The sequence below is a fragment of the Oncorhynchus mykiss genome, chromosome 28, assembly GCF_057628025.1.
Source record: "Oncorhynchus mykiss isolate SJ-2025 chromosome 28, ASM5762802v1, whole genome shotgun sequence".
NCBI classification, from domain to species: Eukaryota; Metazoa; Chordata; class Actinopteri; order Salmoniformes; family Salmonidae; genus Oncorhynchus; species Oncorhynchus mykiss.
In genome coordinates this window covers 32,549,765-32,577,051 of record NC_143049.1, presented here as the reverse complement: position 1 = coordinate 32,577,051, position 27,287 = coordinate 32,549,765, and the positions used below count along the sequence as shown (strand labels likewise).

Sequence of the window (27,287 nt, the reverse complement as noted above, 5' to 3'; positions counted from 1 at the left end):
GCTTTATAAGATGCACTTCATTTAAAGCAGGACTTTGTTTTTATTTAACATATATTGTAGGAATAAATTATTAATAAATGGTGAGTAAACTCTTTATAAATGTCTTAGAAATGGTTTATTGACGGACATTAAAGTGTTACTGAGAAGTTAAATGGTTTCAGGAAGTACTTAGTCAAACAGAAGGACTTCCGTGGCTCAGAGTAGACACACACACACACACTAACACACACTCAGAGTAGTTGTCATACACACTGCAGGAGCAGACCTTCCTGTACTGGGGTGGTAACTGGACATAGAAGTATTGAGGGGACTGTAGTAAACAGGGTGTACAGGGTCTAAAGAGACTTGAACTAGCTGGGAGCCACAAGTCATCATGGTTATCCTGCTGGTCCTCACACTGAAGGTTGTCCTCCTCTTAGGTGAGTACATCAGTCTGAATGAACACATGTCCAGTGACTCCTCTCTATAGTTGGATACATTTGGTTGTAACATTTTACAGTGTAACTCCATTCACTCACTGATAATGTTGTTGGATAAAGGGGAGGGGACACTGAGGAACACAAGGTCCAGTATGTACTGATGGATGTGATGGTGATCACCAGTTGTGTACCAGACCAGAATCCCCTCTTACAGTATGTGAAATGGAAGCTGGGGTGTTTGTACTGTTTGTAATGAGACTGTTGGTGTGTCCTACAGCTGCTGTGTGGAGTGTGTGTTCAGCAGAGTTGATCACAGTGGAAGGATATGAGGGGGGCAAGGCAGAGATCAGATGCCCCTATAAAGAGGAGTGGAGGAGCCAACAGAAGTACCTCTGCAAAGGGGATTGTTCTGTTTTTAATAAAGACAAAGTTATTAAGACTGAGGCAGGGGAAAACAGTTCTTCTAACGGGAGATACTCGCTGAAGGACAACAGAGAAGAAAGTGTCTTCATTGTGACAATCACCAACCTGACGTTAAATGATGCTGGGAGATACTGGTGTGGAGTGGACAAATGGGGAAAAGATAACTACATTAAAGTGAACCTTGAAGTCTCTAGAGGTACTGTAAACCTTTGATTCTCATCCTCAAAACTTTATCACTTCCAAACTAGACATTTTATAATATACATTCCTAATCAAGCTTCTGCTATTGACCACGAATCCTAACCAGATATCCTACCACTTTATTCCATATTTTACATTCACTTTTGCAATCTTTTGTACTTTAGAATGTATGATATATACCCATTTATTCTTGAAATATATGACTTATAAAATGCCTCATGAGCTTAATTCAACTGTCATACCACACTAAAATTAAAAATATTTGCTTTCTTTGCTCCATTGTTTGTAAATGATGTAATTGTTAACAAAAACACTGTAAAGACTCAAACCATGGTTAAAACTACAATATTGATCTTGTGCATGGTCAGTCCTTGCATTTATAGCTCTGTCTATAAATGTGAATGTAAGGATCGACGCTGGTAGACGAAAAGCAGGTACAGGGAGAACATTTATTGAGCAACGGACAAGGAACAGGACAGGACAGCGTCTGGACATGAGACAAGGAACAGGACAGGACAGCGTCTGGACATGAGACAAGGAATAGGACAGGACAGCGTCTGGACATGAGACAAGGAACAGGACAGGACAACGTCTGGACATGAGACAAGGAACAGGACAGGACAGCGTCTGGACATGAGACAAGGAATAGGACAGGCCAGCGTCTGGACATGAGACAAGGAACAGGACAGGACAGTGTCTGGACATGAGACAAGGAACAGGACAGGACAGCGTCTGGACATAAGACAAGGAACAGGACAGGACAGCGTCTGGACATGAGACAAGGAACAGGACCGGACAGCGTCTGGACATGAGACAAGGAACAGGACAGGACAGCGTCTGGACATGAGACAAGGAACAGGACAGGACAGCGTCTGGACATGAGACAAGGAACAGGACAGGACAGCGTCTGGACATGAGACAAGGAACAGGACAGGACAGCGGCTGGACATGAGACAAGGAACAGGACAGGACAGCGTCTGGACATGGGACAAGGAACAGGACAGGACAGCGTCTGGACATGAGACAAGGAACAGGACAGCGTCTGGACATGAGACAAGGAACAGGACAGGACAGCGTCTGGACATGAGACAAGGAACAGGACAGGACAGCGTCTGGACATGAGACAAGGAAGTTTCATGGTGTACAATTTTTTGTCATTGGAGTTTCCAAACCTTTCTTGTTCTGTTATGGTATATATTTATTTGCTAATACATCGGCTGAACTTCTTTCTGAGCGCTAGGCCTACATGTTTGTTTAAAATGACAGATTGGTGCTGCGAGAATCGCACTGCAGTGACTGGCTACAGTATGAAGAACGGTCTGTCTCCACCACTGTGTTTATGATGAAAAGTATGAAGACAATCAGAAATACTTCTGCAAAGAAAAGACACGATCGAATTGTCTAGTTGATGTTAAAGTGACAAAAACCAAAAGCCAGAAAGGGAGGTTCTCACTGTTCCACAACAAGACAGACAGAGTTTTCAGCGTGACCATCACCAGGCTAACCCAAGAGGATGCTGGGGGATATCTATGTGGAGTACAGAACAACCACACAATTGATACCATGTCAGCAGTCAGACTATAGACTGAGAGGACAAAACATTAGGAACACTTTTCTAATATTGAGCTGCACCCCCTTTTGCCCTCAGAACAGCCTCAATTCGTCAGGGCATGAACTTTACAAGGTGTCCAAAGCGTTCCACAGGGATGCCGGCCCATGTTGACTCCAATGCTTCCCACAGTTGAATCAAGTTGGCTGGTAGTGGATTTCTACTCCAAATAGCTCATTAAATCTCATCCCACAGATAATCAATTGGATTGAGATCCGGTGACTGGGCAGGCCACTGCAGTGAGCTGAATTCACTGTTGTGTTTGTGGTCCAGACATCACTAGAGCACACAGATCATATTATCACCATTCAGATAAATGAAGAGCATATTACTTCCTGGTACACATTATGATGCTGTGTTATTATTTAGTTATTATTAAGGCACATTTCATTCTATCACATAAACATATTTGTGTATTGTACATAGACAGATCTGGCGTCAAATCTGACTTTGGAATCAGATTCCCTCTCTTGGTGGTGTAGTGTAAAGACATGGTGCTCTGACAACACATCTCTGTGCAATAACTACTTTAATACCAGTAGACAACATGTTAGCCAAGTGAAAAATGTCCACACATTTCACAACAACTGTGTTTTGTGGTCCTTTGTTTTTAGCGACACCAACAATAACCCCCACCACAAGAAAACCTGCTACAAAAACAACAGCATCAAATCCAGGTTCACCAACGCTATCATCCTTAGCCACCTCCATCTCATCATCATCATCATCCATCTCTCAACTATCATCCATCTCAACACCATCATCCATCTCATCATCAACAAAAAATGGATTTGGTAAATAAACTTAATGGCTGCTTTTAAACAGACATCTAAACAGCCCAAAAATATGACCAATCAGATCAGCCCTGAAAAAGATCGGATGTGAAAAGATCTGATTTCTTTGGTCAAAAGACCAATTAGTGGAAAAAAGCTGTGTCAACGCAGCCTATGAGCCTTTTTACGCTGCACTAGTTTAAAACCAGTTTCTCAACACATAATTTTGTCATGTAGAGACTGATCTGGCGTCAAATCTGACTTTAGGTAATCTGGGACACTTCTATACCAGATTCCTCCTTCTGAGTGGTAGTGAAAAGATAATGTCTCTCCGATTCCACATGCCCCTGCAATAATTACTTTAATACTAGTCGACAGCATTTTTGTTGTATGAGGCTGCTTTTACACATTGTTGGCCACCACATCCAAGGCTAATGTCAGGACAGGAAGTAAACAGAAAAGTTACACATCTGATGTGGAAGAGAGGCAGATCTTACTTCACAGTGTAAAAGGCCCTATGTAAGTTGAACAGAAGTGCTGATTGTAAAGTATGTGTTCTAATCATACTGTTTGTCTGTTCAGATACATCAGTGGTCATCATAGTATCTGGGACTCTGGTCATGCTGCTATTGGTGCTTGTGGTCAGCCTGCTCATAGTCTATAGATGGAAATTCAACAAGGAAACAGGTGAGAAACACTCTCTCACACACACACACACAAGGGGAAGTTACTCACACCCAGTCTTAAATTGCAAGAAACTTGCATATACAATCTTCCTTTGACCCTGGTTGAGAAATAGGGGTCTCATTGAGAACAGGGCTCTGAGAACCTCCTGAACAGACTGCTGCAGCCCAATATTGACATGTGTGTGTGTGTGTGTGTGTGTGTGTGTGTGTGTGTGTGTGTGTGTGTGTGTGTGTGTGTGTGTGTGTGTGTGTGTGTGTGTGTGTGTGTGTGTGTGTGTGTGTGTGTGTGTGTGTGTGTGTGTGTGTGCTGTGTTCCACAGCTGGCTCCTCAGCACCCAGGGTGAACACAGACACTCGGATCAACATAGAGGTCAGTGTGTGTGTGCAAGCGCCTGCCTGTGAGCGTCATTGCATGTCTGTGTGATATATATATATATATATATATAGAGAGAGAGAGAGAGAGAGAGAGCATGTTCTAATCTATGTTCTTCCCTCTTTCATCATGTCCGCCTGTCCCTCTCCTCCTTTTCCTCCTCTCCAGGGTTGTCATGGTGATGATCACTATGAAGAAATAAAGGACCGCCCCCTACAGTCCAGTTCAGGTAGTGAGACCCCCACAATCTACGCCACCGCCAACTTACCCACAAGCCCCTCTGACTCTCTCAACTATGCCAGCGTCAACTTCCACAAGGACCCCAGCTGCCCCAATGAGGCCACTGTCGCCATCGCTAAAAAGAGCACTTTTTCTGGTGACTATGCCACTGTCAACATAAGTCAAAACCCTGCCTACTCTATTGTCATTCATCCACACAGCTCCTCTGAGGCGCCTCCCATCTACTCCACAGTGAGCAAATCCAGAGACACCTGAGTCACTGACAACCAATCACAAGGGAGAAAAAACACACTGGCAACCAATCACAAGAAACGTGTCATGAACTACGTTTGCCACTAACAGCCTCTTGAACATTGAGCTCTGTTTTTAGCTGACAGCTAGATAATGTGCTTCATGTCCTCACAATGTGTTTCCCTGACTTCTCTCTTCCATCAGATGTGTTTCCCTGACTTCTCTCTTCCATCAGATGTGTTTCCCAGACTTCTCTCTTCCAGATGTTTCCCTGACTTCTCTCTTCCATCAGATGTGTTTCCCTGACTTCTCTCTTCCATGATATGTGTTTCCCTGACTTCTCTCTTCCACCAGATGTGTTTCCCTGACTTCTCTCTTCCACCAGATGTGTTTCCCTGACTTCTCTCTTCCATCAGATGTGTTTCCCTGACTTCTCTCTTCCACCAGATGTGTTTCCCAGACTTCTCTCTTCCAGATGTTTCCCTGACTTCTCTCTTCCACCAGATGTGTTTCCCTGACTTCTCTCTTCCATGATATGTGTTTCCCTGACTTCTCTCTTCCACCAGATGTGTTTCCCTGACTTCTCTCTTCCAGATGTTTCCCTGACTTCTCTCTTCCACCAGATGTGTTTCCCTGACTTCTCTCTTCCATGATATGTGTTTCCCTGACTTCTCTCTTCCAGATGTTTCCCAGACTTCTCTCTTCCATCAGATGTGTTTCCCAGACTTCTCTCTTCCAGATGTTTCCCTGACTTCTCTCTTCCATGATATGTGTTTCCCTGACTTCTCTCTTCCATCAGATGTGTTTCCCTGACTTCTCTCTTCCACCAGATGTGTTTCCCTGACTTCTCTCTTCCATCAGATGTGTTTCCCTGACTTCTCTCTTCCATCAGATGTGTTTCCCTGACTTCTCTCTTCCATGATATGTGTTTCCCTGACTTCTCTCTTCCAGATGTTTCCCTGACTTCTCTCTTCCACCAGATGTGTTTCCCTGACTTCTCTCTTCCATGATATGTGTTTCCCTGACTTCTCTCTTCCAGATGTTTCCCTGACTTCTCTCTTCCATCAGATGTGTTTCCCTGACTTCTCTCTTCCATCAGATGTGTTTCCCTGACTTCTCTCTTCCAGAAAATACGTTGTCCTGAGAGGACAAAACATTAGGAACACTTTTCTAATATTGAGCTGCACCCCCTTTTGCCCTCAGAACAGCCTCAATTCGTCAGGGCATGAACTTTACAAGGTGTCCAAAGCGTTCCACAGGGATGCCGGCCCATGTTGACTCCAATGCTTCCCACAGTTGAATCAAGTTGGCTGGTAGTGGATTTCTACTCCAAATAGCTCATTAAATCTCATCCCACAGATAATCAATTGGATTGAGATCCGGTGACTGGGCAGGCCACTGCAGTGAGCTGAATTCACTGTTGTGTTTGTGGTCCAGACATCACTAGAGCACACAGATCATATTATCACCATTCAGATAAATGAAGAGCATATTACTTCCTGGTACACATTATGATGCTGTGTTATTATTTAGTTATTATTAAGGCACATTTCATTCTATCACATAAACATATTTGTGTATTGTACATAGACAGATCTGGCGTCAAATCTGACTTTGGAATCAGATTCCCTCTCTTGGTGGTGTAGTGTAAAGACATGGTGCTCTGACAACACATCTCTGTGCAATAACTACTTTAATACCAGTAGACAACATGTTAGCCAAGTGAAAAATGTCCACACATTTCACAACAACTGTGTTTTGTGGTCCTTTGTTTTTAGCGACACCAACAATAACCCCCACCACAAGAAAACCTGCTACAAAAACAACAGCATCAAATCCAGGTTCACCAACGCTATCATCCTTAGCCACCTCCATCTCATCATCATCATCATCCATCTCTCAACTATCATCCATCTCAACACCATCATCCATCTCATCATCAACAAAAAATGGATTTGGTAAATAAACTTAATGGCTGCTTTTAAACAGACATCTAAACAGCCCAAAAATATGACCAATCAGATCAGCCCTGAAAAAGATCGGATGTGAAAAGATCTGATTTCTTTGGTCAAAAGACCAATTAGTGGAAAAAAGCTGTGTCAACGCAGCCTATGAGCCTTTTTACGCTGCACTAGTTTAAAACCAGTTTCTCAACACATAATTTTGTCATGTAGAGACTGATCTGGCGTCAAATCTGACTTTAGGTAATCTGGGACACTTCTATACCAGATTCCTCCTTCTGAGTGGTAGTGAAAAGATAATGTCTCTCCGATTCCACATGCCCCTGCAATAATTACTTTAATACTAGTCGACAGCATTTTTGTTGTATGAGGCTGCTTTTACACATTGTTGGCCACCACATCCAAGGCTAATGTCAGGACAGGAAGTAAACAGAAAAGTTACACATCTGATGTGGAAGAGAGGCAGATCTTACTTCACAGTGTAAAAGGCCCTATGTAAGTTGAACAGAAGTGCTGATTGTAAAGTATGTGTTCTAATCATACTGTTTGTCTGTTCAGATACATCAGTGGTCATCATAGTATCTGGGACTCTGGTCATGCTGCTATTGGTGCTTGTGGTCAGCCTGCTCATAGTCTATAGATGGAAATTCAACAAGGAAACAGGTGAGAAACACTCTCTCACACACACACACACAAGGGGAAGTTACTCACACCCAGTCTTAAATTGCAAGAAACTTGCATATACAATCTTCCTTTGACCCTGGTTGAGAAATAGGGGTCTCATTGAGAACAGGGCTCTGAGAACCTCCTGAACAGACTGCTGCAGCCCAATATTGACATGTGTGTGTGTGTGTGTGTGTGTGTGTGTGTGTGTGTGTGTGTGTGTGTGTGTGTGTGTGTGTGTGTGTGTGTGTGTGTGTGTGTGTGTGTGTGTGTGTGTGTGTGTGTGTGTGTGTGTGTGTGTGTGCTGTGTTCCACAGCTGGCTCCTCAGCACCCAGGGTGAACACAGACACTCGGATCAACATAGAGGTCAGTGTGTGTGTGCAAGCGCCTGCCTGTGAGCGTCATTGCATGTCTGTGTGATATATATATATATATATATATAGAGAGAGAGAGAGAGAGAGAGAGCATGTTCTAATCTATGTTCTTCCCTCTTTCATCATGTCCGCCTGTCCCTCTCCTCCTTTTCCTCCTCTCCAGGGTTGTCATGGTGATGATCACTATGAAGAAATAAAGGACCGCCCCCTACAGTCCAGTTCAGGTAGTGAGACCCCCACAATCTACGCCACCGCCAACTTACCCACAAGCCCCTCTGACTCTCTCAACTATGCCAGCGTCAACTTCCACAAGGACCCCAGCTGCCCCAATGAGGCCACTGTCGCCATCGCTAAAAAGAGCACTTTTTCTGGTGACTATGCCACTGTCAACATAAGTCAAAACCCTGCCTACTCTATTGTCATTCATCCACACAGCTCCTCTGAGGCGCCTCCCATCTACTCCACAGTGAGCAAATCCAGAGACACCTGAGTCACTGACAACCAATCACAAGGGAGAAAAAACACACTGGCAACCAATCACAAGAAACGTGTCATGAACTACGTTTGCCACTAACAGCCTCTTGAACATTGAGCTCTGTTTTTAGCTGACAGCTAGATAATGTGCTTCATGTCCTCACAATGTGTTTCCCTGACTTCTCTCTTCCATCAGATGTGTTTCCCTGACTTCTCTCTTCCATCAGATGTGTTTCCCAGACTTCTCTCTTCCAGATGTTTCCCTGACTTCTCTCTTCCATCAGATGTGTTTCCCTGACTTCTCTCTTCCATGATATGTGTTTCCCTGACTTCTCTCTTCCACCAGATGTGTTTCCCTGACTTCTCTCTTCCACCAGATGTGTTTCCCTGACTTCTCTCTTCCATCAGATGTGTTTCCCTGACTTCTCTCTTCCACCAGATGTGTTTCCCAGACTTCTCTCTTCCAGATGTTTCCCTGACTTCTCTCTTCCACCAGATGTGTTTCCCTGACTTCTCTCTTCCATGATATGTGTTTCCCTGACTTCTCTCTTCCACCAGATGTGTTTCCCTGACTTCTCTCTTCCAGATGTTTCCCTGACTTCTCTCTTCCACCAGATGTGTTTCCCTGACTTCTCTCTTCCATGATATGTGTTTCCCTGACTTCTCTCTTCCAGATGTTTCCCAGACTTCTCTCTTCCATCAGATGTGTTTCCCAGACTTCTCTCTTCCAGATGTTTCCCTGACTTCTCTCTTCCATGATATGTGTTTCCCTGACTTCTCTCTTCCATCAGATGTGTTTCCCTGACTTCTCTCTTCCACCAGATGTGTTTCCCTGACTTCTCTCTTCCATCAGATGTGTTTCCCTGACTTCTCTCTTCCATCAGATGTGTTTCCCTGACTTCTCTCTTCCATGATATGTGTTTCCCTGACTTCTCTCTTCCAGATGTTTCCCTGACTTCTCTCTTCCACCAGATGTGTTTCCCTGACTTCTCTCTTCCATGATATGTGTTTCCCTGACTTCTCTCTTCCAGATGTTTCCCTGACTTCTCTCTTCCATCAGATGTGTTTCCCTGACTTCTCTCTTCCATCAGATGTGTTTCCCTGACTTCTCTCTTCCAGATGTTTCCCTGACTTCTCTCTTCCACCAGATGTGTTTCCCTGACTTCTCTCTTCCATGATATGTTTCCCTGACTTCTCTCTTCCAGATGTTTCCCTGACTTCTCTCTTCCACCAGATGTGTTTCCCTGACTTCTCTCTTCCATGATATGTGTTTCCCTGACTTCTCTCTTCCAGATGTTTCCCTGACCTCTCTTCCATCAGATGTGTTTCCCTGACTTCTCTCTTCCATCAGATGTGTTTCCCTGACTTCTCTCTTCCACCAGATGTGTTTCCCTGACTTCTCTCTTCCAGATGTTTCCCTGACTTCTCTCTTCCATCAGATGTGTTTCCCTGACTTCTCTCTTCCACCAGATGTGTTTCCCAGACTTCTCTCTTCCATGATATGTGTTTCCCTGACTTCTCTCTTCCACCAGATGTGTTTCCCTGACTTCTCTCTTCCACCAGATGTGTTTCCCTGACTTCTCTCTTCCATCAGATGTGTTTCCCTGACTTCTCTCTTCCACCAGATGTGTTTCCCTGACTTCTCTCTTCCAGATGTTTCCCTGACTTCTCTCTTCCATCAGATGTGTTTCCCTGACTTCTCTCTTCCATGATATGTGTTTCCCTGACTTCTCTCTTCCACCAGATGTGTTTCCCTGACTTCTCTCTTCCAGATGTTTCCCTGACTTCTCTCTTCCATGATATGTGTTTCCCAGACTTCTCTCTTCCACCAGATGTGTTTCCCTGACTTCTCTCTTCCAGATGTTTCCCTGACTTCTCTCTTCCATCAGATGTGTTTCCCTGACTTCTCTCTTCCACCAGATGTGTTTCCCAGACTTCTCTCTTCCAGATGTTTCCCTGACTTCTCTCTTCCATCAGATGTGTTTCCCTGACTTCTCTCTTCCACCAGATGTGTTTCCCTGACTTCTCTCTTCCACCAGATGTGTTTCCCTGACTTCTCTCTTCCATCAGATGTGTTTCCCTGACTTCTCTCTTCCATCAGATGTGTTTCCCAGACTTCTCTCTTCCACCAGATGTGTTTCCCAGACTTCTCTCTTCCATCAGATGTGTTTCCCTGACTTCTCTCTTCCACCAGATGTGTTTCCCTGACTTCTCTCTTCCAGATGTTTCCCTGACTTCTCTCTTCCACCAGATGTGTTTCCCTGACTTCTCTCTTCCAGATGTTTCCCTGACTTCTCTCTTCCACCAGATGTGTTTCCCTGACTTCTCTCTTCCATCAGATGTGTTTCCCAGACTTCTCTCTTCCACCAGATGTGTTTCCCTGACTTCTCTCTTCCATATGTTTCCCTGACTTCTCTCTTCCATCAGATGTGTTTCCCTGACTTCTCTCTTCCATCAGATGTGTTTCCCTGACTTCTCTCTTCCATATGTTTCCCTGACTTCTCTCTTCCACAAGATGTGTTTCCCAGACTTCTCTCTTCCAGATGTTTCCCTGACTTCTCTCTTCCATCAGATGTGTTTCCCTGACTTCTCTCTTCCACCAGATGTGTTTCCCTGACTTCTCTCTTCCAGATGTTTCCCTGACTTCTCTCTTCCACCAGATGTGTTTCCCTGACTTCTCTCTTCCATGATATGTGTTTCCCTGACTTCTCTCTTCCAGATGTTTCCCTGACTTCTCTCTTCCACCAGATGTGTTTCCCTGACTTCTCTCTTCCAGATGTTTCCCTGACTTCTCTCTTCCATGATATGTGTTTCCCAGACTTCTCTCTTCCACCAGATGTGTTTCCCTGACTTCTCTCTTCCAGATGTTTCCCTGACTTCTCTCTTCCATCAGATGTGTTTCCCTGACTTCTCTCTTCCACCAGATGTGTTTCCCAGACTTCTCTCTTCCAGATGTTTCCCTGACTTCTCTCTTCCATCAGATGTGTTTCCCTGACTTCTCTCTTCCACCAGATGTGTTTCCCTGACTTCTCTCTTCCATCAGATGTGTTTCCCTGACTTCTCTCTTCCATCAGATGTGTTTCCCAGACTTCTCTCTTCCACCAGATGTGTTTCCCAGACTTCTCTCTTCCAGATGTTTCCCTGACTTCTCTCTTCCATCAGATGTGTTTCCCTGACTTCTCTCTTCCACCAGATGTGTTTCCCTGACTTCTCTCTTCCATCAGATGTGTTTCCCTGACTTCTCTCTTCCATCAGATGTGTTTCCCAGACTTCTCTCTTCCACCAGATGTGTTTCCCAGACTTCTCTCTTCCATCAGATGTGTTTCCCTGACTTCTCTCTTCCACCAGATGTGTTTCCCTGACTTCTCTCTTCCAGATGTTTCCCTGACTTCTCTCTTCCACCAGATGTGTTTCCCTGACTTCTCTCTTCCAGATGTTTCCCTGACTTCTCTCTTCCACCAGATGTGTTTCCCTGACTTCTCTCTTCCATCAGATGTGTTTCCCAGACTTCTCTCTTCCACCAGATGTGTTTCCCTGACTTCTCTCTTCCATATGTTTCCCTGACTTCTCTCTTCCATCAGATGTGTTTCCCTGACTTCTCTCTTCCATCAGATGTGTTTCCCTGACTTCTCTCTTCCATATGTTTCCCTGACTTCTCTCTTCCACCAGATGTGTTTCCCAGACTTCTCTCTTCCAGATGTTTCCCTGACTTCTCTCTTCCATCAGATGTGTTTCCCTGACTTCTCTCTTCCACCAGATGTGTTTCCCTGACTTCTCTCTTCCAGATGTTTCCCTGACTTCTCTCTTCCACCAGATGTGTTTCCCTGACTTCTCTCTTCCATGATATGTGTTTCCCTGACTTCTCTCTTCCAGATGTTTCCCTGACTTCTCTCTTCCACCAGATGTGTTTCCCTGACTTCTCTCTTCCATGATATGTGTTTCCCTGACTTCTCTCTTCCAGATGTTTCCCTGACTTCTCTCTTCCATCAGATGTGTTTCCCTGACTTCTCTCTTCCATCAGATGTGTTTCCCTGACTTCTCTCTTCCATCAGATGTGTTTCCCTGACTTCTCTCTTCCAGATGTTTCCCTGACTTCTCTCTTCCACCAGATGTGTTTCCCCGACTTCTCTCTTCCATGATATGTGTTTCCCTGACTTCTCTCTTCCAGATGTTTCCCTGACTTCTCTCTTCCACCAGATGTGTTTCCCTGACTTCTCTCTTCCATGATATGTGTTTCCCTGACTTCTCTCTTCCAGATGTTTCCCTGACCTCTCTTCCATCAGATGTGTTTCCCTGACTTCTCTCTTCCATCAGATGTGTTTCCCTGACTTCTCTCTTCCACCAGATGTGTTTCCCTGACTTCTCTCTTCCAGATGTTTCCCTGACTTCTCTCTTCCATCAGATGTGTTTCCCTGACTTCTCTCTTCCACCAGATGTGTTTCCCAGACTTCTCTCTTCCATGATATGTGTTTCCCTGACTTCTCTCTTCCACCAGATGTGTTTCCCTGACTTCTCTCTTCCACCAGATGTGTTTCCCTGACTTCTCTCTTCCATCAGATGTGTTTCCCTGACTTCTCTCTTCCACCAGATGTGTTTCCCTGACTTCTCTCTTCCAGATGTTTCCCTGACTTCTCTCTTCCATCAGATGTGTTTCCCTGACTTCTCTCTTCCATGATATGTGTTTCCCTGACTTCTCTCTTCCACCAGATGTGTTTCCCTGACTTCTCTCTTCCAGATGTTTCCCTGACTTCTCTCTTCCATGATATGTGTTTCCCAGACTTCTCTCTTCCACCAGATGTGTTTCCCTGACTTCTCTCTTCCAGATGTTTCCCTGACTTCTCTCTTCCATCAGATGTGTTTCCCTGACTTCTCTCTTCCACCAGATGTGTTTTCCAGACTTCTCTCTTCCAGATGTTTCCCTGACTTCTCTCTTCCATCAGATGTGTTTCCCTGACTTCTCTCTTCCACCAGATGTGTTTCCCTGACTTCTCTCTTCCACCAGATGTGTTTCCCTGACTTCTCTCTTCCATCAGATGTGTTTCCCTGACTTCTCTCTTCCATCAGATGTTTCCCAGACTTCTCTCTTCCACCAGATGTGTTTCCCAGACTTCTCTCTTCCATCAGATGTGTTTCCCTGACTTCTCTCTTCCACCAGATGTGTTTCCCTGACTTCTCTCTTCCAGATGTTTCCCTGACTTCTCTCTTCCACCAGATGTGTTTCCCTGACTTCTCTCTTCCAGATGTTTCCCTGACTTCTCTCTTCCACCAGATGTGTTTCCCTGACTTCTCTCTTCCATCAGATGTGTTTCCCAGACTTCTCTCTTCCACCAGATGTGTTTCCCTGACTTCTCTCTTCCATATGTTTCCCTGACTTCTCTCTTCCATCAGATGTGTTTCCCTGACTTCTCTCTTCCATCAGATGTGTTTCCCTGACTTCTCTCTTCCATATGTTTCCCTGACTTCTCTCTTCCATCAGATGTGTTTCCCTGACTTCTCTCTTCCACCAGATGTGTTTCCCTGACTTCTCTCTTCCATCAGATGTGTTTCCCAGACTTCTCTCTTCCACCAGATGTGTTTCCCTGACTTCTCTCTTCCAGATGTTTCCCTGACTTCTCTCTTCCACCAGATGTGTTTCCCTGACTTCTCTCTTCCATGATATGTGTTTCCCTGACTTCTCTCTTCCACCAGATGTGTTTCCCTGACTTCTCTCTTCCATCAGATGTGTTTCCCTGACTTCTCTCTTCCATCAGATGTGTTTCCCAGACTTCTCTCTTCCATCAGATGTGTTTCCCAGACTTCTCTCTTCCATCAGATGTGTTTCCCTGACTTCTCTCTTCCACCAGATGTGTTTCCCTGACTTCTCTCTTCCAGATGTTTCCCTGACTTCTCTCTTCCACCAGATGTGTTTCCCTGACTTCTCTCTTCCAGATGTTTCCCTGACTTCTCTCTTCCACCAGATGTGTTTCCCTGACTTCTCTCTTCCATCAGATGTGTTTCCCAGACTTCTCTCTTCCATCAGATGTGTTTCCCAGACTTCTCTCTTCCAGATGTTTCCCTGACTTCTCTCTTCCATCAGATGTGTTTCCCTGACTTCTCTCTTCCATCAGATGTGTTTCCCAGACTTCTCTCTTCCATCAGATGTGTTTCCCAGACTTCTCTCTTCCAGATGTTTCCCTGACTTCTCTCTTCCATCAGATGTGTTTCCCTGTCATTTAATTGCATGTTAATATCTGCAGATAAATATTGTCTCACTATTTGGCAAGCACTTAAAAAGGTATCACACCTTTTGACCAAGGCATTATAACTGTCTATTAACTGTGTTTTTTTTACACATTTGTAAATGATTAAATAAGCATTAATGATGTCTTGATAAACTCCTGATAAAGGGTGCCTTTAAAAACAGCCCTTTTAGCTTGGCCTTTAACCAGTGATTGTTTTAGACGTCCTGTGTGTTTTATGTTCTTTAATTTATCCTTTTTACTGCTTCCTGTTTGCTTCTACTTTTTCATTTGATTGTTTTATTGTGAATTGTGTTGCGATTGTAAATGCAATTTAAATTAAAGGGGAAGTGCAGTTAAAAACTTGAATTCCCTATTTTTTTATGATATTACCACACTAGAGAGGTGGAAATAACACTAGGATATTGTGACATTTATGATAATTACATTTCTGTGTGAGAGCTGTTTTAAAAGAATGCCTGAAATTTCAGCATGTTCATGAAGCCACAATCTGATCTCATTATAAGGGACCAATAACGGGTCATCTAGGTAAGTGGGTGGGCTCTAGGCCATCCTATCAGCCAATCAGGGCTGTGTTTGTTTCCTAACACCCACACGATCAATGGCCAAAAGAGGCTCAGGGAAATACATCATAAAAAAATATACATTTGACTTATTTTGATCAAATAAACACACAGTGACTATAAAAATTACATTGAAATAACTGCATGGGGGCCTTAAGTTTGATTTTATATTTTCACATACAGTATGTTACAGTTGATACAAAACAGAGCAGCACATATTGCACTTAGATGTACACAGAGGGCAAATGTCAACGACATGCATGTCAGTCTCTCCTGACTCAAAGTTGAAGGAAACATTGACTGCATCACTATTGGTCTTTGTGCGAGATGTTGATGTGTTGAAGCTACCGAACTGTCTGTTTAGGCAGTTGGTTCACAGTTCGGACACTCATTGGTATGGACAAGACAACCAGAGGTCTCTTCACAGTCCCCAGGGCCAGAACAGAGGCTGGGAAACACAGTATTAAATAGAGCCATGACTACATGGAACTCTCTGCCACCCCAGGTAACTCAAGCTAACAGATAAAATACCTCCTTATTGCAGGATGGCGACTGTAAAGAGACACAGACATGTTTATGCATTTTGTATTGTTTTCTGCATTGTATTATGTGTTGTATTATGTATGTGATACGTGGTTAGGATATGACTTTGATATGTGGTTGTCTCGTCTGGCTGTCTTAAGATGAATCCACTTGCTGTGGGTCGCTGTGGATGGGAGTGTCTGCTGAATGGCTCAATTGCAATGTAAATGTAGTGCTGTATATTTCTGTATATTACGTACTTCATTTCTTATTTTGTTTCATGTTTGGACCCCATTGTGATTTTTTCAGTACATATGTGCAAATTATTTATTTCAGAAAGAGCCAGCAAAACTAGTGCACTCCATGTGCTCTAGGTCATTGGAAACCGTTAGACATGCACGTGGTTATTCTTGTAACTGTTATGGCCAACTATGGTTACACCTCTTGGGTCTTTTCCAGAACAGCGGTTCCCCTTTCAGAGGATTCAGCAGGATGTCATGTATTGGTTAATCCTGTAGAGTGCCAAGGTCTGTTGCTATGGTCCTACATGCATGAAACTATTTTTGTGACTCTACAGGTTGCATGTCCTAATTTGAAGACAATATGATAATGGTGGATAAATGCCAGAGGTGATAAGCCATTAAGAGGAGTCACTATGAGAATGACGTAAGAAGGACAAATGTAGAAGTATTCTGTGCCAAGACTGGAAGGCAGTTGTTTTCATGATCCCAGCTCGGCTTTTATTATGAAGTAATAAATAGTCTATTTGAACTCACATGCTCCGGGATTTGTGAAATATGATTGACCAAATATTTCCACGACTACCCCAGGAAGCGTAGTTGCCTCAGCAACAACTAAAGGGGATCCTAATAAATAGTAAATACTACTAAATACATCAACGTGAAAATTGAAATGTTTATGAATGTGTGTTGTCCCTGTCAACTAGATACATAAACACACTCCCTCTCAAAATTATTTGTCAGTTTCTGGAGAAAATCACATTGATTGGTGGTCATAGTGAACTGATATAACAGTCTCTTCCTGTACGTTTGTAACCCTGGTGTTGGTCTCCATCTAGTGGTGGTCTATGGTATTTGCAGTCTTTGACTTGTGTCCTGCAGTCAGGTCATGCAGTGGGACAGAGGAGTAATACTCACCATCAATGTTGCCTCTAAACTGCACCGCGCGCTGGCGAGCAGTACCCCGAGACTGCCATGAAAAAGAAATATCAGTCCACGGAGAAAAGCACGAGATTGAACTTTACTCCACTTTCTAGAGCAGTAGTCACCAAACCGGTGGAGCGCAATCGACTGGTAGATCTCTAAGCATTTGTGTACAAAGCCCAACGATAAAGCCTTGTGTTCCTATTTTTTTATTGTCTCGGGCTGTTATTCATCTTGGGCTGTTGGCGGTAGAATTGTTGCCATGTGGAACCATATCATGTGTCTAAAGGTTCAAACTCTGCCTTCCCGGTGGGCCCAGAGAGCAAATCAAGTGCACTAAATAGGGCTACCGCTGGCCAATCGGATGGCTCGGAATACCGTGTCTGCAGTAATCTAGCAGGCATAAGAGAAAGCTACAGAAAAATTGATAGTGTGAGATTTCAAAACATTTAAAACCATAACTAGAAAGAGGCTGTCAACGAATACAGCACATGGCTGTGATATGTGGCTGTCCCACCTAGCTGTCTAAAGATGAATGCATTGACTGTAAATTGTTCTGGATAAGAACGTCTGCTAAATGACTCAAATGTCAAAAGTAGAACTGCTGTTTTTATGAGTGAGTTCATGTTTAGCTTCTTACTCGCCACTGTCAACACTTTGTATTCAACACTTTCATAAGCCACAAAATACACATTCTTCCTATTTCCACATTCAGCTGCGGGATCGGGGCACCACCAGTACAGAGCTTGCTCAGGAATGGCAGCAGGCAGGTGTGAGTGCATCTACACGCACAGTGAGGCAAAGACTTTTGGAGGATGGCCTGGTGTGAAGAAGGGCAGCAAAGAAGCCACTTCTCTCCAGGAAAAACATCAGGGACAGACTGATATTCTGCAAAAGGTACAGGGATTGGACGGCTGAGGACTGGGGTAAAGTCATTTTCTTTGATGAATCCCCTTTCCCATTGTTTGGGGCATCCGGAAAAAAGCTTGTCAGGAGAAGACAAGGTGAGCGCTACCATCAGTCCTGTGTCATGCCAACAGTAAAGCATCCTGAGACCATTCATGTGTGGGGTTGCTTCTCAGCCAAGGGAGTGGGCTCACTCATGATTTTGCCTAAGAACACATCCTCCAAGGGCAACTTCTCCCAACCATCCAGGAACAGTTTGGTGACGGAAAATGTTTCACGACTCTCGTCTCCTCAAGATTTCAGAATGAGTGATAACAGGTGTAGGAACTGTGCCTACCTTGTTTCTGGTGCTGGCTCCTGTTCACTGATTCGGAATTTCTGGTTTGACTGTAAATCACGGTGAACCCTGCTCACAGCGCCAACCCTGCTCACAGCGCCAACCCTGCTCACAGCGCCAACCCTGCTCACAGCGCCAACTGTTAGGTTTTAAATTACGATTCGTAAAGCTTAAAGCAAGTTTATTCACCCATTGGGTTACACAGCTGAATAAGACAAAGACATATTTCCACCAGTGGTAGTATACAGTTGAAGTCGGACGTTTACATACACTTAGGTTGGAGTCATTAAAACCCGTTTTTACACCACTCCACACATTTCCTGTTAACAAACTATAGTTTTGGCAAGTCGGTTAGGACTTTGTGCATGACATAGAAAGTTTACAACAATTGTTTACAGACAGATTATTTCACTTATAATTAATTGTATCACAATTCCAGTGGGTCAGAAGTTTACATACACTAAGTTGACTGTGCCTTTAAACAGCTTGGAAAATTCTAGAAAATTATGTCATGGCTTTAGAAGCTTCTGATAGGCTAATTGACATCATTTGAGTCAATTAGAGGTGTATCTGTGGATGTATTTCAAGGCCACCTTCAAACTCAGTGTCTTTGCTTGACATCATGGGAAAATCAAAAGAAATCATCCAAGACCTCAGAAAAAAATTGTAGACCTCCACAAGTCTGGTTCATCCTTGGGGGAAATTTCCAAACGCCTGAAGGTACCACGTTCATCTGTACAAACAATAGTATGCAAGTATAAACACCATGGGATCATGCAGCTGTCATACCGCTCAGGAAGGAGATGCATTCTGTCTCCTAGAGATGAACGTACTTTGGTGCGAAAAGTGCAAATCAATCCCAGAACAACAGCAAATGACTCTGTGAAGATGCTGGAGGAAACAGGCACAAAAGTATCTATATCCACAGTAAAACGAGTCCTAAGGTCGCTCAGCAAGGAAGAAGCCACTGCTCCAAAACCGCCATGAAAAATCCAGACTACGATTTGCAACTGCACTTGGGACTCGTACTCGTAAAGATTGTACTTTTTGGAGAAATGTCCTCTGGTCTGATGAAACAAAAATAGAACTGTTTGGCCATAATGACCATCGTTATGTTTGGAGGAAAAAGGGGAGGCTTGCAAGCTGAAGAACACCATCCCAAACATGTAGCACGGGGGTGGCAGCATCATGTTGTGGGGGTGCTTTACTGCAGGAGGAACTGGTGCACTTCACAAAATAGATGGCATCATGAGGGAGGAAAAGTATGTGGATATATTGAAGCAACATCTCAAGACATCAGTCAGGAAGTTAAAGCTTGGTTGCAAATGGGTCTTCCAAATGGACAATGACCCCAAGCATACTTCCAAGGTTGTGGAAAAATGGCTTAAGGACAACGGTCAAGGTATTGGAGTGGCCATGACAAAGCCCTGACCTCAATCCTATAGAAAATGTGTTGGTATAACTGAAAAAGCGTGTGCGAGCAAGGATGCCTACAAACCTGATTCAGTTACACCAGCTCTGTCAGGGGGAATGGGCCAAAATTCACCCAATGTATTGTGGGAAGCTTGTGGAAGGTTACCTGAAGCATTTGACCCAAGTTAAACAATTTAAAGGCAATGCTAACAAATACTAATTGAGTGTATGTCAACTTCTGACCCACTGGGAATGTGATGAAAGAAATCAAATCTGAAAGAAATCATTTTCTGTACAATTATTCTGACATTTCACATTCTTAAAATAAAGTGGTGATCCTAACTGACCTAAGACAGGGAATTTGTACTAGGATTAAATGTCAGGAATTGTGAAAACTGAGTTTAAATGTATTTGGCTAAGGTGTATGTAAACTTCCGACTTCAACTGTATATACCCCAATTTGGGTGGAGTCTCCCCCTTCTCTCTAAACATTGCATCTTTATTACTAGGCAGGAAGTTAAGTGATATGGGTCACAAACTGTTCCTTTATGACCTTGACCTGGACACGTGTAGGAGTAATTTTAAAATATATATATCATGTTTTTTTAACCCCTTTTTTGTGGTATCCAATTGGTAGTTACGGTCTTGTCTCATCGCTGCAACTCCCGTACGGACTCAAAACACAACCCAACCGAGCCGCACTGCTTCTTGACACAATGCCCACTTAACCCGGAAGCCAGCCGCACCAATGTGTCAGAGGAAACATCGTACTCCTGGCGCCCGTGTCAGCGTGTGCTGCACCCGGCCCGCCACAGGAGTTGCTAGTGTGCGATGGGACAAGGACATCCCTGCCGGCCAAAACCTCGCCTAAACCGGACGACACTGGGCCAATTGTGTGCCACCCCATGGGTCTCCCAGTCAGACCTTAATATTTGGTACAGAAACCTTTGTTTGCAATAACAGAGATCATACGTTTCCTGTAGTTCTTGACCAGGTTTGCACTGCAGCAGGGATTTTGGCCCACTCCTCCATACAGACCTTCTCCAGATCCTTCAGGTTTCGGGGCTGTCGCTGGGCAATACGGACTTTCAGCTCCCTCCAAAGATTTTCTATTGGGTTCAGGTCTGGAGACTGGCTAGGCCACTCCAGGACCTTGATATGCTTCTTACGGAGTCACTCCTTAGTTGCCCTGGCTGTGTATTTCGGGTCATTGTCATGCTGGAAGACCCAGCCACGACCCATCTTCAATGCTCTTACTGAGGGAAGGAGGTTGTTGGCCAAGATCTCGCGATACATGGCCATCCATCCTCCCCTCAATACGGTGCAGTCGTCCTGTCCCCTTTGCAGAAAAGCATCCCCAAAGAATTATGTTTCCACCTCCATGCTTCACGGTTGGGATGGTGTTCTTGGGGTTGTACTCATCCTTCTCATCCAAAAAGCTCTATTTTTGTCTCATCAGACCACATGACCTTCTCCCATTCCTCCTCTGGATCATCCAGATGGTCATTGGCAAACTTCAGATGGGCCTGGACATGCGCTGGCTTGAGCAGGGGGACCTTGCGTGCGCTGCAGGATTTTAATCCATGACGGCGTAGTGTGTCACTAATGGTTTTCTTTGAGACTGTGGTCCTATCTCTCTTCAGGTCATTGATCAGGTCCTGCCGTGTAGTTCTGGGCTGATCCCTCACCTTCCTCATGATCATTGATGCCCCACGAGGTGAGATCTTGCATGGAGCCCCAGACCGAGGGTGATTGACCGTCTTCTTGAACTTCTTCCATTTTCCACTAATTGCGCCAACAGTTGTTGCCTTCTCACCAAGCTGCTTGCCTATTGTCCTGTAGCCCATCCCAGCCTTGTGCAGGTCTACAATTGTATCCCTGATGTCCTTACACAGCTCTCTGGTCTTGGCCATTTTGGAGAGGTTGGAGTCTGTTTGATTGAGAGTGGGAACAGGTGTATTTTATACAGGTAACGAGTTCAAACAGGTGCAGTTAATACAGGTAATGAGTGGAGAACAGGAGGGCCTCTTAAAGAAAAACTAACAGGTCTGTGAGAGCCGGAATTCTTACTGGTTGGTAGGTGATCAAATACTTATGTCATGCAATAAAATGCTAATTCATTACTTAAAAATCATACAATGTGATTTTTTTTTTAGATTGCGTCTCTCACAGTTGAAGTATACAAATTACAGACCTCTACATGCTTTGTAGGTAGGAAAACCAGGAAAATTGTCAGTGTATCAAATACTTGTTCTCCCCACAGTATGTACATATTGCAGTGGAATCTCCTCCTCAGAGGAAGGGGAGGACCATTTTAATGTAACATTTTAATTGTATGTATCCACATAACTGAGTATATGACTAACCTTGTGAAACTGTGTGAAACTGTCCTATTATAATCTCCTGTTCTTGGGAGTATAATCCTGTGTTTCAAACCAGTCTGCTTGCCTATTGTCCTGTAGCCCATCCCAGCCTTGTGCAGGTCTACAATTGTATCCCTGATGTCCTTACACAGCTCTCTGGTCTTGGCCATTTTGGAGAGGTTGGAGTCTGTTTGATTGAGAGTGGGAACAGGTGTATTTTATACAGGTAACGAGTTCAAACAGGTGCAGTTAATACAGGTAATGAGTGGAGAACAGGAGGGCCTCTTAAAGAAAAACTAACAGGTCTGTGAGAGCCGGAATTCTTACTGGTTGGTAGGTGATCAAATACTTATGTCATGCAATAAAATGCTAATTCATTACTTAAAAATCATACAATGTGATTTTTTTTTTTAGATTGCGTCTCTCACAGTTGAAGTATACAAATTACAGACCTCTACATGCTTTGTAGGTAGGAAAACCAGGAAAATTGTCAGTGTATCAAATACTTGTTCTCCCCACAGTATGTACATATTGCAGTGGAATCTCCTCCTCAGAGGAAGGGGAGGACCATTTTAATGTAACATTTTAATTGTATGTATCCACATAACTGAGTATATGACTAACCTTGTGAAACTGTGTGAAACTGTCCTATTATAATCTCCTGTTCTTGGGAGTATAATCCTGTGTTTCAAACCAGTTTGCTCCTGTGTCCTTGTATAGATGAAAAGGGAACTGAGAGTCCCGCCCAAGAACAGGAACTATAAAGATATGTGCTTATCACCCAATGCTTCAGATTTCAGACACCCTCAATGTCGTTAAGTTGAAATTAGTCAGAACGGTTGGAGAAAGTAGGGAAAGGCAAGAAATATAATATAGGATGGGATCATTTTAGAAAGTGGGAAGTTGAAGCAGAGACAAGGACAGAGTGAGAGAGGATAAGTGCAGAGGTAATGATGAAATCTGAAGAAAAGAAAGGCAAAACAAGTAGGAACAGACTTAAAGATGAACTGTATCAACATCATCCACCACACTACACTCCCCCCACCTCAAAACAGCTACCACCTCCACAACCAGGACCCCCAGCAGCAGGAGTGTGGGCTGTGGGGGCAGACGGCGGAGAATCTGAGGAAGACAAAGAAGAAAAATAAACACCTCTGACCACCATACACACTGAGTTCCGACACCTCAGGACCGCCCCCGCCGAGACCCTAAGCCTCCCAAATGACTGGTCACCAAAATGACCTGTTGAGTTTATCCAGACTTATCACCCCATCCACCTCCTGTTTCCACACTACCCTATGCTGCACTGCTTCTCCTGATGTCAATACCAAATCCAGTGGCAGGCCATGACGCGAACGCCACTCCAACCATCCTCCTATTATAATCTCCTGTTCTTGGGAGTATAATCCTGTGTTGCAAACCAGTTTGCTCCTGTGTCCTTGTATAAATAAAAAGGGAACTGAGAGTCCTGCCCAAGAACAGGAACTATAAAGATATGTGCTTATCACCCAATGCTTCAGAATTCAGACTGTCTACACTGCGCTGTGTAACTCTGTTATTCTCTCTGAGCTCAGAAATAAAGAATCTTGGTTAGACTTGGACTCCAGCAGATCCTTATTTCATAATTTCCACCACACCATCCTACTCAATGAATTTCAGAAAAATGAACAAGTTAAACATAAAAAATTATCCTTTTTAGAATAAACTTGACTAAATATGTATATTCATGTCACCAAATAATTGATTAAAACACACTGTTTTTCAATGAAGGTATACAGTAGCCTCAGCAGCACTCTTTAGCGTTGCACCATGGTGTAGCTGGAGGACAGCTAGCTTCTGTCCTCCTCTGGGTACATTGAACAATTCAAAACCTACAGTAGGAGGCTCATAGTTCTCACCCCCTTCGATAGACTTCCCGGATGACATCCTCCAACCTATCAATCAATCAAATGTATTTATAAAGCTGGTGGTTTGCCCTTTTACAGCCGATGTCACAAAGTGCTTATACAGAAACCTAGCTTAAAACCCCAAACAGCAAGCAATGCAGATGTAGAAGCACAGTGGTTCGGAAAAACTCCATAGGATGGAACCTAGGAAGGGACCTAGAGAGGAACCAGGCTCTAAGGGGTGGCCAGTCCTCTTCTAGCTGTGCCGGGTTGAGATTATGACAGTACATGGCCAAGATGTTCAAACGTTCATAGATGACCAGCAGGGTCAAATAATAATAATAATAATCACAGGGGTTGTAGAGGGTGCAACAGGTCAGCACCTCAGGAATAAATGTCAGTTGGCTTTTCATAGCCGAGCATTCAGATTTAGAGACAGCAGGTGAGGCAGAGAGAGAGAGTCGAAAACAGCAGGTCCGGAACAAGGTAGCACATCCGGTGAACAGGTCAGGGCTCCATAGCCACAGGCTGAACAGTTGAAACTGGAGCAGCAGCATGACCAGGTGGACTGGGGACAGCAAGGAGTCATCAGGCCAGGTATTCCTGAGACATGGTCCCAGGGCTCAAGTCGTCCGGGAGGTGAGCGAGAGGGAATTAGAGGGAGCATACTTAAATTCACACAGGACACCGGATAAGACATGAGAAATACTCCATACATAACAGACTGACCCTAGCCCCGCTACACAAACTATTGCAGCGTAAATACCGGAGGCTGAGACAGGAGGGATCTCGTAATAGGGTTAAAAGCAGAGAATCCTGGTGGAGAGAGGAACCAGCCAGCCAGAGACAGCAAGGGCGGTTCGTTGCTCCAGGGCCTTTCTGGTCACCTTCACATCCCTGGGCCAAACTACACTCAATCATAGGATCTACTGAATACATGAGTTTTCAATAAAGACTTAAAGGTTGAGACCAAGTCTGTGTCTCTCACATGAATAGGCAGACCATTCCATAAAATTGTTGCTCTATAGGAGAAAGCCCTGCGTCCAGCTGTTTGCTTAGAAATTCTAGGGACAATAAGGAGGCCTGCGTCTTGTGACCGTAGCATACGTGTAGGTATGTACGGCAGGACAAAGACGGAGAGATAGGTAGGAGCAAGCCCATGTAATGCTTTGTAGGTTAGCAGTAAAACCTTGAAATCAGCCCTAGCCTTTACAGGAAGCCAGTGTAGAGGCTAGCACTGGAGTAATATGGTCAAATTTTGGGGTTCTAGTCAAGATTCTAGCAGCCGTGTTTAGCACTAAGAGCGAGAGAGAGAGAACTATCTATGTTTCGTAGTGTACATTTTTTTACTTTTACTTTCATTACTTAGCTAGCAAATGCAGCTATCTAGTTTAGCCTACTCAAACACCTGGTTGAAACAGAGAGGGATGCTATGTTAGCTAGCTGGCTATGTGTGGCTGGCAGCCTTCCAGCTACCACAGAACTCCTGTACTTCATCCATTGTCAGTCTGCCTCCATCACCACCAGCATCTTCAAAGGGAACTGGGACTTTGTCCGTGGACAAGGGGTCCTCAGATTAAGGGTTTTCAATGGTTGGGGGTCAGCTCCTCACTGTCACTGCCAGAATCTGATTACTGACTTTCAGGCTCATTGTCAGAATTTTTTAAAATCTCCAGAATTTCCGCATTTGTGAGTTGTCTCCTTTTGAAAGACATTGCTAATGCTACAGCTTATCTCACTAGCTACATACATAAACAACAACACTGAATGGTTCAGAGTGGGAGTGAGAGGTTACGTGATTGACTGCCTGCACGCACCATTTGTATCAAAGTATTGATATATTTACTGTTTTATTCACGTTTTTCAAGTGCCGGGGATGAATCATGCATTCCGATTCTTGCATAGATTGTAATATGTACATATTATGTGTGTAAAATACTTTTTTGAAGGTTGTACTGATTATGATGAGCTAAGCTAATTCCAGCTATGTGTGTGGAGCCATGTTTGTTGACATACAATGCCTACTGGGTTTCACGTAAGCGTCTGTTGGACCGAAAATGTTATAACAAAATGAGGGGCGTAAGGGTTCACTCATTTCTTGAGGACTTCCGGAAATTAATGGTGGGATGTGAACCATGGTGGATGACACCCCCCTTTGAACATGCATACTATAAACAGACCAAACTCATCTTGTCTCCTCTTATTATCTTTGGTTTCTTTGAGGGGAAAAAAGCATGGCAGCGAGCAGAAACTACCCAACGTCGGATTACTTTCGATTTCTAGAGAGTGTTTTACTCAATTATTTTGATCAATGGTGAGCTCACCCTGGATGTGATTCATTATACATAGTAATTTATATTAGCTAATTCATATTGTATTTGCTCAGCGAGAGTTATACAAATTTGACCGCATGTGTTATGTCAATCTTTCCTCAGTTAGCGCTAAGACAAATGTAGCCTACATTTTTCCAATTTGGATGATTGTGTTATGCTGTAGATACTTCTGCTAACATTCTGGACATAACTTTGTAAGGACTGTGTTTGTGCAAAATGTTTCTGAAAAAAAGTGTGGCCAGCTCAAATGCTGATTGATGCATCATTCGAAACTGGCCGTTTTAAATAAGCGTTTGATCGTATGCTACAGGGACCACTGTAGAATGATCACACCATTGTGTTGGTACATGTGAAAAGGTTCAAATGTACATTTCCCAGCTGTCAGGTTTACATCTAAATATTGTGAAACGTATGTGATTAAACATGAAACCATTTGTGAAAAGATGTAATGTGACGTTAACCTTCTAAATAAGAGTATGGATGTTCATATAAAGTTTAACTAGTCAGTGACCACGCCCCCGTGAGGCCAGACATTACATCAGGTGTCATAGAACTGCCCCTTTTTCCACAGAGAATTAAACCACTTCCTAAGAAATGTACATTACGGAGTCCCCACGTTGGAACTGCTGCAATTCTATAGACCAAAATATGGAGCTGACGCTACATGTTGAAATGGTTAAGAACTACAACTCCTGTAACGGTTGTCTTCGGTGGAATGAGAGGAGGACCAAGGCGCAGCATGGTATGTGTTCATTATATATTTTAATGAAATATCACTGGACACAGAAAACAAAAGGAACAAGAGAAATAAATGAAAACCGACACAATCCCGTGTGTAACCAACACTGACACGGAGAAATAATCACCCACAAAACACAGGTGGGAAAAGGCTACCTAAGTATGATTCTCAATCAGAGACAACGAACGACACCTGCCTCTGATTGAGAACCATACCAGGCCAAACACATAAACACAACATAGAAAAAAGAACATAGACTACCCACCCCAACTCACGCCCTGACCAAACTAAAACAAAGACATAACAAAGGAACTAAGGTCAGAACGTGACAACTCTATAGGTCACGGAGACCATACAGATATAGTTTTGGCTACACGGCTGGAAATGGTTCAACT

At 43.8% G+C, this 27,287-nt stretch overlaps 2 protein-coding genes across 2 annotated transcripts; both read left to right on the top strand.

Annotated features, from left to right (window-relative positions):
• Positions 1–170: 170 nt before the first annotated feature.
• Positions 171–6,092, top strand: LOC110508968 (uncharacterized). The gene is made up of 6 exons (XM_090225123.1): positions 171–419; positions 697–1,038; positions 3,267–3,446; positions 4,008–4,112; positions 4,432–4,481; positions 4,653–6,092. The coding sequence occupies exons 1-6, from the start codon at positions 374–376 to the stop codon at positions 4,977–4,979; spliced, it is 1,050 nt and encodes a 349-aa protein (XP_090081249.1). The 5' UTR covers positions 171–373; the 3' UTR covers positions 4,980–6,092.
• A 530-nt stretch (positions 6,093–6,622) lies between these two features.
• On the top strand, positions 6,623–10,166 carry LOC149970831 (uncharacterized). Its single transcript, XM_090225124.1, has 4 exons — positions 6,623–6,913; positions 7,475–7,579; positions 7,897–7,946; positions 8,118–10,166. The coding sequence occupies exons 1-4, from the start codon at positions 6,685–6,687 to the stop codon at positions 8,442–8,444; spliced, it is 711 nt and encodes a 236-aa protein (XP_090081250.1). The 5' UTR covers positions 6,623–6,684; the 3' UTR covers positions 8,445–10,166.
• Positions 10,167–27,287: the final 17,121 nt, after the last annotated feature.

Coding starts and splice junctions, on each gene's coding strand:
- LOC110508968 (XM_090225123.1), top strand. CDS start 374: ATGGTTATCCTGCTGGTCCTCACACTGAAGGTTGTCCTCCTCTTAG. Junction 4,113..4,431: donor GAAATTCAACAAGGAAACAG/GTGAGAAACACT, acceptor TGTGTTCCACAG/CTGGCTCCTCAGCACCCAGG. Junction 4,482..4,652: donor ACACTCGGATCAACATAGAG/GTCAGTGTGTGT, acceptor CCTCCTCTCCAG/GGTTGTCATGGTGATGATCA.
- LOC149970831 (XM_090225124.1), top strand. CDS start 6,685: ATGTCCACACATTTCACAACAACTGTGTTTTGTGGTCCTTTGTTTTTA. Junction 6,914..7,474: donor ATCAACAAAAAATGGATTTG/GTAAATAAACTT, acceptor TTGTCTGTTCAG/ATACATCAGTGGTCATCATA. Junction 7,947..8,117: donor ACACTCGGATCAACATAGAG/GTCAGTGTGTGT, acceptor CCTCCTCTCCAG/GGTTGTCATGGTGATGATCA.